At 38.9% G+C, this 12,132-nt stretch overlaps 1 protein-coding gene and 1 long non-coding RNA gene across 2 annotated transcripts; both read left to right on the forward strand.

The window, feature by feature from the left end:
• Window positions 1-213: 213 nt before the first annotated feature.
• Window positions 214-693, forward strand: LOC130998797 (uncharacterized). The gene has a single exon (XM_057924204.1). It carries the CDS (start codon window positions 214-216, stop codon window positions 691-693), a length of 480 nt encoding a protein of 159 aa, XP_057780187.1.
• A 778-nt stretch (window positions 694-1,471) lies between these two features.
• On the forward strand, window positions 1,472-10,253 carry LOC130999411 (uncharacterized). Its single transcript, XR_009093505.1, has 6 exons — window positions 1,472-2,114; window positions 3,999-4,063; window positions 4,758-5,354; window positions 5,840-7,363; window positions 9,248-9,312; window positions 10,007-10,253. It is a non-coding gene; the product is annotated as an uncharacterized LOC130999411 (long non-coding RNA).
• The last annotated feature ends 1,879 nt before the right edge of the window (window positions 10,254-12,132 follow it).

Raw genomic sequence — 12,132 nt, forward strand, 5'->3', positions numbered from 1 at the left:
CTCAAAGAAAAACATAAGCTCAACTTAAAAATAAATCCTAAATTTCAAATTAAACAATATTTGGGTATGTTTATTTTTATCATTAAATATTTATATATTTATAATCATGTAATGATTTATTGCAACTTCAATTTGAAAATCCTGAATTCGTCATTGTTTAGTTTTCACAGAAAAATGTATTTTCCACGATAACCAATATAAAGCACGTGCAGAATGGAGTCTCAAAACAACACACCGGAGATTACCGCCGCCGCCGATGCCGACGCAGCACCTGAACCCTCCTCCTCCTCCACCGCCGCCGCCGCCTCCGCCAGCCGGCTGTCGAGCGTGCACGTGACGGCCCTCGACGGCATCGTGAGCGTGAACTCCCTCTTCACCATGTCCATCTTCATCGGCTTCTCCCTCACGGTGCCGGAGACGGCCACGGCCGCGTCCCGCCCCGAGTGCACGGCGAGCCCCGGCACGGTGCGGCGGCTGATCGTGTACGAGGTGGCGGCGTTCAGCTTCTTCCTCTTCTCCTCCCTCATCGCGCAGAGCCTCAAGCTCTCCATCAACCTCATCAACAGCATGGACCCCACCGACCCGCACAAGGCCGACATCGACCCGGACTTCCTCAAATACGGGCTGTTCGGATCCGCCGTCGGCTCCGTCGCCGGCTGCGTGTTCCTATTGAAGTGTGATGCATTTATCTAGAATATTCTAGGTGAGAATAAGCTATGTATATTCTAGAGAATTCACCACTAGCTAGATTAATCTAGAGTATTCTAAATAATACTAGGACAAGTATGAGTAATCTAGAGATTAGATATTTTCTATATAGTATCTAGAGAATTCCTTAAGTGGATGTTAGTAGACAATTCTAGATACAAGTTAGTGTAGTGGGATCTAGAAAGATCTTCCCACACCTATAAATAGAGCTCTTGTGAGCCATTTGTAACCAATCTCAAAACCAATCTCACATAATCTAAAACATCTCAAAAACATCACTCTATCTATTATCTAAGTTCTTTGGAGACAAGAGCTCCACTCTAAAATCATTATCTCTATCTTCTACACACACTACACTCACAATATTCTCTACACCACTTCACTACAATCACTCACCACACTCAAACCACTATATAATCACCTCCATTTTCTAACAAGTGGCATCAGAGCTTGTTCGATCATAAGCGGGCGTTATGGCGTCGTCAAGTCTCTCCATCACGACTCCAATATTCAATGGAGAAAACTATGACTATTGGAGTGTTCGTATGAAGACTTGCCTTGAATCCCATGATCTTTGGGATGTCATTGAAGAAGGAATCACCATGCCGGGAGAAGATATCGACAAGACATCCTCATCCGAGGTACGTAAGAAATTAAAGCAACAAAATGCTAAAGCTCTTTATCTTCTTGTAGTAGCCCGCTCTTTTATTTATGATAAAAACTAGTAAATGCAATTTTTATAAATGAATCCAGTTTATGGTCCTGATTTTTTTTTTATCAGAGACGGAGTTATTATTTTAGCTTTATACTTTTATAACGTATAAGAAAAACGCGACGAGGATTATTGAGCCATTCAATAATTTATTATCCAGTTTGATAACTGACTTAGCAAAGTCAAGTTATTAATTTATATGCGATAGAAATAGTATTTCTATTATTTACTTGAAGTCGTGATTAATTTTCGACTTATAAAACGAATTATAAAATATGTAATTCGTAGAGAGTTATAACGAAGCGTCGTTATTTAGTAGAACCCAATATTAGTTTTACAAATACTTGTAACTTCAATACTTTACAAATCATTATTTTTCCACTCCCTAATGTTTCCTACACTATACACGCATAATCTCCACTTCTCCACTCCACCAACTATCTCCATCACCTTTTGCTTTCTTCCACTACATTTTTTCTCACCACCCTTTCCACTCCACTAATTCCACTACACCAAACTTTCCACCTACTCCCTTCCCCACCACACGCAAGAATGCATCTAACATTCCATTATACAGGCAACAATCTTTTCATCATCTTCATTCTTCACTAAGGAACCGAAGAGCAGCCACGAGTTCTGCCATAAGCACACTGCTCCGGCAGTGTTTTGCAAGGCGATTCCAGCCATCCAAAAGGTTCCCAAAAATTCCCAAATTAATTGTGTATCATCTTTCATATGTTTTCTATACTTTGGCAAAATTTCAGAAGGTTTGAAGCTCTTATGATTTATTTATGAATTTGTAAACATCACTGCCCATCTGGAATACATTTTTGGTAAACAATCTTTGGGAGGCCATAAGTAAAGTTTCAATCGGTGAAAACCTTTGAAACTTGAATATGTCACTCTAGACTCCCGTATCTTTCTTTTGACACCGGCCTCACCATTTTTGAATAAGGGAAACAACCGGTATAAATTCTTGAAATCTAGTTCTTATTCCATGTACCATCCAGTAGATTTTACAAACCTACGACTTTGAGGTGGCAAAGCCCGACTTAAATCTTTGATTCTCAAGCCTAGCTTTCTACTGAATATTCAATGACATGTTGGGAACTTACTTGCTTAGTTTTAGAATTTTTGGTGAAGCCTAAAGTTGGTTTTCTGATTTATGTTATGAATCTGCCAAACTTGAACGCTTTTTGTGCACTGAACTTTAGACAGTCATATCTTCTAAACCATGAATGTTCTTAGAGTAAATCCAACTGGAGAGTGTTATGATCTCTCCCTAGTTTCCATATTGACCCTTGGGGTTCCCAGTGGAGTTTTGTAAAGGGAGATATGAATTTTTAAAGAAAGCCCACTGACTTGGTTGTAATCTGGAAATCTGAAATTTTCAGATTTTTGCTTGTTAAATACCCATCTTTGAGAGGGCATATCTTGCTCGTTTGAATTGTTTTTCATTCGATTCAAATTGGAGAATGATCCTTGAAATGTCTAGTTTCCAGAATGTCTTTTGGAGCATCATTTGGAGATCCGAGGCAGATTTGGTGTCTGTTGCAAAACAACCCCTTAAGAGCTCAAGTTGTTGAATTATTTTCTATGTATCAAAGTTTATTTTAAAGGATGTTTCATGAAAGATTTCGTATATGTGCGTAACAAGTTTGGGACTATTTATTTTAAATGAGGTCCGTTCTTTATTTAAATTATGATGGACTTTTAATGAATATTTTTGGGATTAAACTCTTATTTCTTGATTTATATAAATTATTTTTTTTAAGGACTTATAAATATGAATTTCGTAGGCCTACTGACCTACTGTGATCGACGGTTTGTCGATGTCTAATAGCTTTGAAAATTTTATAGCAAGTCCCGACATGAGTCTTGAGTACCCTGGTAAAATTTCAAGCCATTCCAACTTCGTTTGATACTTCTTTAAAATGCAAAACATAAACTGCACATTACTACCGAGAATTTCAGAGAACAGATGAAAGAGTCATTTATTTCAGTAGCTTCCTGTGTGATCTAGCTTTCCAAATTTTTATGGTATTCACCTTATTGTGTTAGCTAGATATCCACCAAAGTTGAGCCCAGTTTGACAACGTTTACTATTTATAAAAAATCCAAGTTTTCGATTGTTCAAAACTGCCGAACATGGTAGATCGTGGTAAAAACGTCATATCTCTCAAACCACTTGGAGTTTTCGACTCTACTTTTTTTTATATGAAACTAGATTCGAAGATCTTTCTTTCAGTATGAGTCTCGAGTCCAGGAGATGTCGGAGTCAGAACAGATTAAATTTTGAAGTTGAGTCAGTGTAAAAACAGAGCATGTTTTAATGATGTTTTTGGACTTCGGACTTTAAAGCGAACTATTATCATTTATTTCTTTAAAGCCACTGGTTTATTTAATTAATTGGCTACTCTCTTTTGAGCCTATTAATTATTTGAGGTTACGCTAGTAATGATGTAACGAATTATGGATGCTAGAACCCTAAAACACTAAAAGATACCCTAGGCACGTAGAATTAGACTTTGTCTTATGACAATTACTTCACGAACTTATCGACTCTTCATCAATGAAGGTCCGGGCGACAGAAAGTGAAGCCGAAGAAGAAACGACTCCACGCCAGCTTTAAGAACAATTGAGGTGGGCAATTCCTTACGCGTAAATAAAATGCTATGCAAATGTTATGCTTTAAAATGCAAATTGGATCTTCAAGTATGGTATGCTTTATTACGCTTAAATGAGTTAAGCTTTATTATGATGCACGTTAAATGATTTACGCTATGCTGTTTATACTATTTACGCCCTATGTAATTTACGCTTGATTACACTTATTTACGCTTGAATGCTTTACGCTGATAAGTTTATGCTTATGTTTGATGCTTGCGTCTGTTGGGGGAGGCCTCCCTCAACAGTACGATGCCGTGTCCGTTGAGGAGGGCCTTCCTCACGGCGCGATGCCTGTGTCCGCTGAGAGAGGCCTCTCTCGCGGCGCGATGCCAGTATGCCAGTATGCCAGTGTTACAGCGTCTATTGGGGGAGGCCTCCCTCAATAGTACGATGCCGTGACCGCTGAGGGAGGCCCCCTTCACGGCGCGATGCCCGTGTTCGTTGGGGAAGGCCTTCTCCACGACACGATGCGTGTTGATGATTGTTAATGATGAAAAATGCGCTCATGCTGTTTATGAATATGGAAATGTTTAATGAGCAAAGGATTTGAAAGAAACTTATGCCTCTTATGCGAAGTTGTGTTTTGTTGTTGATATTATGTTATATGCTTGGCACTGCCCACTGAGTACTATTGTACTCAGCCCTTCGTATGTTTATGTTTGTGCAGGTTGAGTTGTGATGGGCGATGAAGTGTTGCTGAGTGGAGTTTTTGTTGAACTTAAAGTAGGCTCAGAAAGGATACATGTCTTCATACATGTATCTCAGTTATGCATTCCGCTGTAAACACTGATTATTTCAGTTACACCTTCCGTTGCAAACTCTGATAATGTTTTAGCCAAGCCCCTAACGATGCCTTTTTCCTTTTTAGGAATATAACGCTTATACAAGTTCGTTGAGTACCCTTTTTATGCGAACTATGCCTTTTTCCTTTTTAAGAAATATTTCACGCGTATTCAAGCTCTTTGAGTATTCTTTTATGCGCCCCTTTCTAAACCCGCTTCTTAATTTCCCTTCCCCAGTCATGGTTTTCCCGGATTAATTATCCTTAATTAAGGCCGGTCGTGACAGAGTGGTATCAGAGCAGTTCATTTGCTCTGAGCCTAAGAGTTTATTTAAGCCAAACTTAGAATGGATCAATAAAGTGTCTAGAGTTCAATCAACAAAGCTCAGCACTTCATCGCATCACACTCAACGAAGCAGAATGGTAAACTCTTCCAAGCTTGAGTTAATGTTTACAAAAAGTGAGAATTATCGTAATAGCAAAGTGAGTAACTGTCAATAGCTTTGTTATGTTGTTATTGAATGAAATGATTTACGCAAGTACGATTAAATATGCCTATGGAATGAATCCCTATGAACATAGAGCTATTAAGATATGAGATCACCACTGCGACAGAACATAGAAGCAAACGTAGAAGAAATTCGACTGTATCTTTGGTGGTTATAGTGAAGGCAGCAAGATAAGTGATACATATAGAATAATTTTTAAGCTCATGATTTTATAGCCGCTATGAATCTCCATGACTTATGCCTAAGTATCCAATTTAGATGATATGATATTATATGCTTAAGAATTGATATGACTCATGGATATGAGATGCCAAGGACCCTTAGAGCTTACTACATCAATGTTGTCATTGGAGTTATGACTTGTTTACAAGTTAGAATAAGTTAACATGTACAAGAATTCTTTTGAGGATTGTATTAGATTATGCTAGAGTGTACTAATTGGCACATCCTTGCTATCAGAATGCCGCCTAAGAGAGGACGCCCTGCGAGAAACAATAACAATCGCAGAAACCGTAACGCTGTACCCGAAGAACCACAAGATGCTCGAGGACATAACCCATCCCTCCGCCCCCAACTAGGAGAGTCGAAGAACTCTTTTTAAGGCAAAATCCGCCTACGTTTGACGGAACGAGTGAACCAGCTGAAGCTGAGATTTGGGTGCGTGCAAATGAACGCATCTTCAACTTTCTACATTGTACTGATGAGGAGCGCCTATCTTGCGTCTCATTCCAGCTAACATGATCAGCGGATTTCTGGTGGGAAACACGACGAAAAATTCTGACACCTGAACAATGGGCAAGTTATACTTGGGAAGATTTTAAGACAGGATTATATGATAAATATATTCCGAAAAGCTATAGGAAGAAGAAAGAAGTTAAGTTCTACGAGTTGAAGCAAGGAAAGAAATCTGTGGTTGAATAAAACAAGGAATTTCACCTTGCCCAAATTGTGGTAAGATGCATAGGGGTGTCTGTCGTGCCGGGACTAACGGTTGTTACAATTGTGGCCAAAAGGGTCACTACTCCACGCAATGCCCCAACAAACAACGAGGTTCAACAATTGAGAACAGCCACACCCCCTTGCCAGCAATACGTGGACACTTGCGAAATCAGTTTCAATCACATCAGTGAAAATCTTATGGAGGCACCGCAGATAAAAAAAAAATTTACGTGGGAGTTTGAAGACAAAATGAAAGAGAAGTACCCGGATTGTTTTAACAGAGATATGCAAATTTCGGGACGAAATTTTTGTTAAGAGGGGTAGTATGTAGTAGCCCGCTCTTTTATTTATGATAAAAACTAGTAAATGCAATTTTTATAAATGAATCCAGTTTATGGTCCTGATTTTTTTTTTATCAGAGACGGAGTTATTATTTTAGCTTTATACTTTTATAACGTATAAGAAAAACGCGACGAGGATTATTGAGCCATTCAATAATTTATTATCCAGTTTGATAACTGACTTAGCAAAGTCAAGTTATTAATTTATATGCGATAGAAATAGTATTTCTATTATTTACTTGAAGTCGTGATTAATTTTCGACTTATAAAACGAATTATAAAATATGTAATTCGTAGAGAGTTATAACGAAGCGTCGTTATTTAGTAGAACCCAATATTAGTTTTACAAATACTTGTAACTTCAATACTTTACAAATCATTATTTTTCCACTCCCTAATGTTTCCTACACTATACACGCATAATCTCCACTTCTCCACTCCACCAACTATCTCCATCACCTTTTGCTTTCTTCCACTACATTTTTTCTCACCACCCTTTCCACTCCACTAATTCCACTACACCAAACTTTCCACCTACTCCCTTCCCCACCACACGCAAGAATGCATCTAACATTCCATTATACAGGCAACAATCTTTTCATCATCTTCATTCTTCACTAAGGAACCGAAGAGCAGCCACGAGTTCTGCCATAAGCACACTGCTCCGGCAGTGTTTTGCAAGGCGATTCCAGCCATCCAAAAGGTTCCCAAAAATTCCCAAATTAATTGTGTATCATCTTTCATATGTTTTCTATACTTTGGCAAAATTTCAGAAGGTTTGAAGCTCTTATGATTTATTTATGAATTTGTAAACATCACTGCCCATCTGGAATACATTTTTGGTAAACAATCTTTGGGAGGCCATAAGTAAAGTTTCAATCGGTGAAAACCTTTGAAACTTGAATATGTCACTCTAGACTCCCGTATCTTTCTTTTGACACCGGCCTCACCATTTTTGAATAAGGGAAACAACCGGTATAAATTCTTGAAATCTAGTTCTTATTCCATGTACCATCCAGTAGATTTTACAAACCTACGACTTTGAGGTGGCAAAGCCCGACTTAAATCTTTGATTCTCAAGCCTAGCTTTCTACTGAATATTCAATGACATGTTGGGAACTTACTTGCTTAGTTTTAGAATTTTTGGTGAAGCCTAAAGTTGGTTTTCTGATTTATGTTATGAATCTGCCAAACTTGAACGCTTTTTGTGCACTGAACTTTAGACAGTCATATCTTCTAAACCATGAATGTTCTTAGAGTAAATCCAACTGGAGAGTGTTATGATCTCTCCCTAGTTTCCATATTGACCCTTGGGGTTCCCAGTGGAGTTTTGTAAAGGGAGATATGAATTTTTAAAGAAAGCCCACTGACTTGGTTGTAATCTGGAAATCTGAAATTTTCAGATTTTTGCTTGTTAAATACCCATCTTTGAGAGGGCATATCTTGCTCGTTTGAATTGTTTTTCATTCGATTCAAATTGGAGAATGATCCTTGAAATGTCTAGTTTCCAGAATGTCTTTTGGAGCATCATTTGGAGATCCGAGGCAGATTTGGTGTCTGTTGCAAAACAACCCCTTAAGAGCTCAAGTTGTTGAATTATTTTCTATGTATCAAAGTTTATTTTAAAGGATGTTTCATGAAAGATTTCGTATATGTGCGTAACAAGTTTGGGACTATTTATTTTAAATGAGGTCCGTTCTTTATTTAAATTATGATGGACTTTTAATGAATATTTTTGGGATTAAACTCTTATTTCTTGATTTATATAAATTATTTTTTTTAAGGACTTATAAATATGAATTTCGTAGGCCTACTGACCTACTGTGATCGACGGTTTGTCGATGTCTAATAGCTTTGAAAATTTTATAGCAAGTCCCGACATGAGTCTTGAGTACCCTGGTAAAATTTCAAGCCATTCCAACTTCGTTTGATACTTCTTTAAAATGCAAAACATAAACTGCACATTACTACCGAGAATTTCAGAGAACAGATGAAAGAGTCATTTATTTCAGTAGCTTCCTGTGTGATCTAGCTTTCCAAATTTTTATGGTATTCACCTTATTGTGTTAGCTAGATATCCACCAAAGTTGAGCCCAGTTTGACAACGTTTACTATTTATAAAAAATCCAAGTTTTCGATTGTTCAAAACTGCCGAACATGGTAGATCGTGGTAAAAACGTCATATCTCTCAAACCACTTGGAGTTTTCGACTCTACTTTTTTTTATATGAAACTAGATTCGAAGATCTTTCTTTCAGTATGAGTCTCGAGTCCAGGAGATGTCGGAGTCAGAACAGATTAAATTTTGAAGTTGAGTCAGTGTAAAAACAGAGCATGTTTTAATGATGTTTTTGGACTTCGGACTTTAAAGCGAACTATTATCATTTATTTCTTTAAAGCCACTGGTTTATTTAATTAATTGGCTACTCTCTTTTGAGCCTATTAATTATTTGAGGTTACGCTAGTAATGATGTAACGAATTATGGATGCTAGAACCCTAAAACACTAAAAGATACCCTAGGCACGTAGAATTAGACTTTGTCTTATGACAATTACTTCACGAACTTATCGACTCTTCATCAATGAAGGTCCGGGCGACAGAAAGTGAAGCCGAAGAAGAAACGACTCCACGCCAGCTTTAAGAACAATTGAGGTGGGCAATTCCTTACGCGTAAATAAAATGCTATGCAAATGTTATGCTTTAAAATGCAAATTGGATCTTCAAGTATGGTATGCTTTATTACGCTTAAATGAGTTAAGCTTTATTATGATGCACGTTAAATGATTTACGCTATGCTGTTTATACTATTTACGCCCTATGTAATTTACGCTTGATTACACTTATTTACGCTTGAATGCTTTACGCTGATAAGTTTATGCTTATGTTTGATGCTTGCGTCTGTTGGGGGAGGCCTCCCTCAACAGTACGATGCCGTGTCCGTTGAGGAGGGCCTTCCTCACGGCGCGATGCCTGTGTCCGCTGAGAGAGGCCTCTCTCGCGGCGCGATGCCAGTATGCCAGTATGCCAGTGTTACAGCGTCTATTGGGGGAGGCCTCCCTCAATAGTACGATGCCGTGACCGCTGAGGGAGGCCCCCTTCACGGCGCGATGCCCGTGTTCGTTGGGGAAGGCCTTCTCCACGACACGATGCGTGTTGATGATTGTTAATGATGAAAAATGCGCTCATGCTGTTTATGAATATGGAAATGTTTAATGAGCAAAGGATTTGAAAGAAACTTATGCCTCTTATGCGAAGTTGTGTTTTGTTGTTGATATTATGTTATATGCTTGGCACTGCCCACTGAGTACTATTGTACTCAGCCCTTCGTATGTTTATGTTTGTGCAGGTTGAGTTGTGATGGGCGATGAAGTGTTGCTGAGTGGAGTTTTTGTTGAACTTAAAGTAGGCTCAGAAAGGATACATGTCTTCATACATGTATCTCAGTTATGCATTCCGCTGTAAACACTGATTATTTCAGTTACACCTTCCGTTGCAAACTCTGATAATGTTTTAGCCAAGCCCCTAACGATGCCTTTTTCCTTTTTAGGAATATAACGCTTATACAAGTTCGTTGAGTACCCTTTTTATGCGAACTATGCCTTTTTCCTTTTTAAGAAATATTTCACGCGTATTCAAGCTCTTTGAGTATTCTTTTATGCGCCCCTTTCTAAACCCGCTTCTTAATTTCCCTTCCCCAGTCATGGTTTTCCCGGATTAATTATCCTTAATTAAGGCCGGTCGTGACACTTCTCCAACAATCTGTTAGTGATTCTATCATGGCAAGAATTATTCGAGCCACTACTGCAAAAGAAGCTTGGGATATCCTTAAGGAGGAGTTCCAAGGAAATGTTAAAGTTCGAACCATTAAACTGCAAAGTTTAAGGCGAGAACTAGAGAATCTTAAAATGAAAGATTCAGAAGCCGCAAAAGATTATTTCTCAAGAATAATGGAAATAATCAATCAAATGCGGTCATACGGAGAGAACGTCTCCGATGAAAGGATCGTACAGAAGGTCTTAATCAGCCTTACCGAGAAGTATGATCCAGTAGTGGCGGCGATTGAAGAATCAAAAGATTTGTCAAAAATGCCCGTCGCGGAGCTGATGGGTTCCTTGGAAGCACACGAGCAACGATTGAGTAGGCGACATGAAAGTTCACTAGAGAGTGCCTTTCAGTCCAAGCTCAACGTTAGAGGCAATAAGTCAAGAAACGGCGGAACTTTTAAAACCAATCACAAGGAAGGAAGCTCCAGCAACAAGGAGAGTAAGGCAAACTTTCCACCATGTGGAATTTGCAAGAAGACAAATCACTTAGAGAAGGACTGCTATCATCGAGGAAAGCCACAGTGCAAAAACTGCAAAAGGTTCGGGCATGTGGAAAAAGATTGCAGAGATAGAAGAAATCATCAAGCCAACTATTCAGAAAATCAAAATGAGAAGGAGAACATGTTCTATGCATGTCACTCGGCAACGGAAGCAGGAAAAGAAGAATGGTACATCGATAGCGGATGCAGCAACCACATGACATCCAACGAGACCATCTTCCGTGAGTTAGATACTTCAGTCAAGACGAAGGTGAAGATGGGCAATGGAGAACTGGTGGAGACGAAAGGGAAAGGTACAATTGCCATAGAAACTAATAAAGGTACGCGATTTATTAGAAATGTTCTCCTAGTACCTCGTCTTGCACAAAGTCTATTAAGTGTTGGCCAAATGATGGAAAATGGATATGCCCTCCACTTTGAGAAAGATTCTTGTCGAATTTACGACAAGAAAAATAACCAAGATATTGCAGTAGTAAAAATGGGAAAAAATAGAAACTTTCCCATTCAATGGCAATATCCACAAAAGGCAATGGTGGCTCAACTCGACGATACGAGTCTATGGCACCGGAGATTTGGGCATTTCAACCTAAATGCCTTAAGGCTACTTCATCAGAAAAATATGATGAGAGACATGCCTCTTCTAAATGAAAGAGAAGGTGTATGCGAAGGATGCATGATCGGAAAGCAACACAGACAACCATTTCCTACGGAGAAAACATGGCGAGCCAAGGAGATACTAGAGTTTGTCCACACCGACGTTTGCGGTCCAATGCGCACACCTTCAGTAAACCAAAACAGGTACTTCATCCTCTTTATTGATGACTACTCTAGAATGACTTGGGTATATTTCCTCCAAGAAAAATCAGAAGTCTTTAGAATCTTCAAGAAATTTAAGAACTTTGTGGAGAACCAAAGTGGTCGCAAAATAAAGAAGCTAAGAAGCGATCGAGGTACCGAATACAACTCGAAAGAGTTCGACAAGTTCTGTGAAGATGAAGGTGTGGAGCATCAACTAACGGTGGCCTACACTCCACAACAAAACGGCGTGTCGGAAAGAAAGAATCGAACAGTCATGGAGATGGCGAGATCCATGCTGGCGGAGAAAGGATTGCCAAAGAAGTTTTGGGCAGAGGCAGTGTATACATCAG

Source organism: Salvia miltiorrhiza, chromosome 8 (assembly GCF_028751815.1).
Source record: "Salvia miltiorrhiza cultivar Shanhuang (shh) chromosome 8, IMPLAD_Smil_shh, whole genome shotgun sequence".
In the NCBI taxonomy this organism is placed as follows: domain Eukaryota; kingdom Viridiplantae; phylum Streptophyta; class Magnoliopsida; order Lamiales; family Lamiaceae; genus Salvia; species Salvia miltiorrhiza.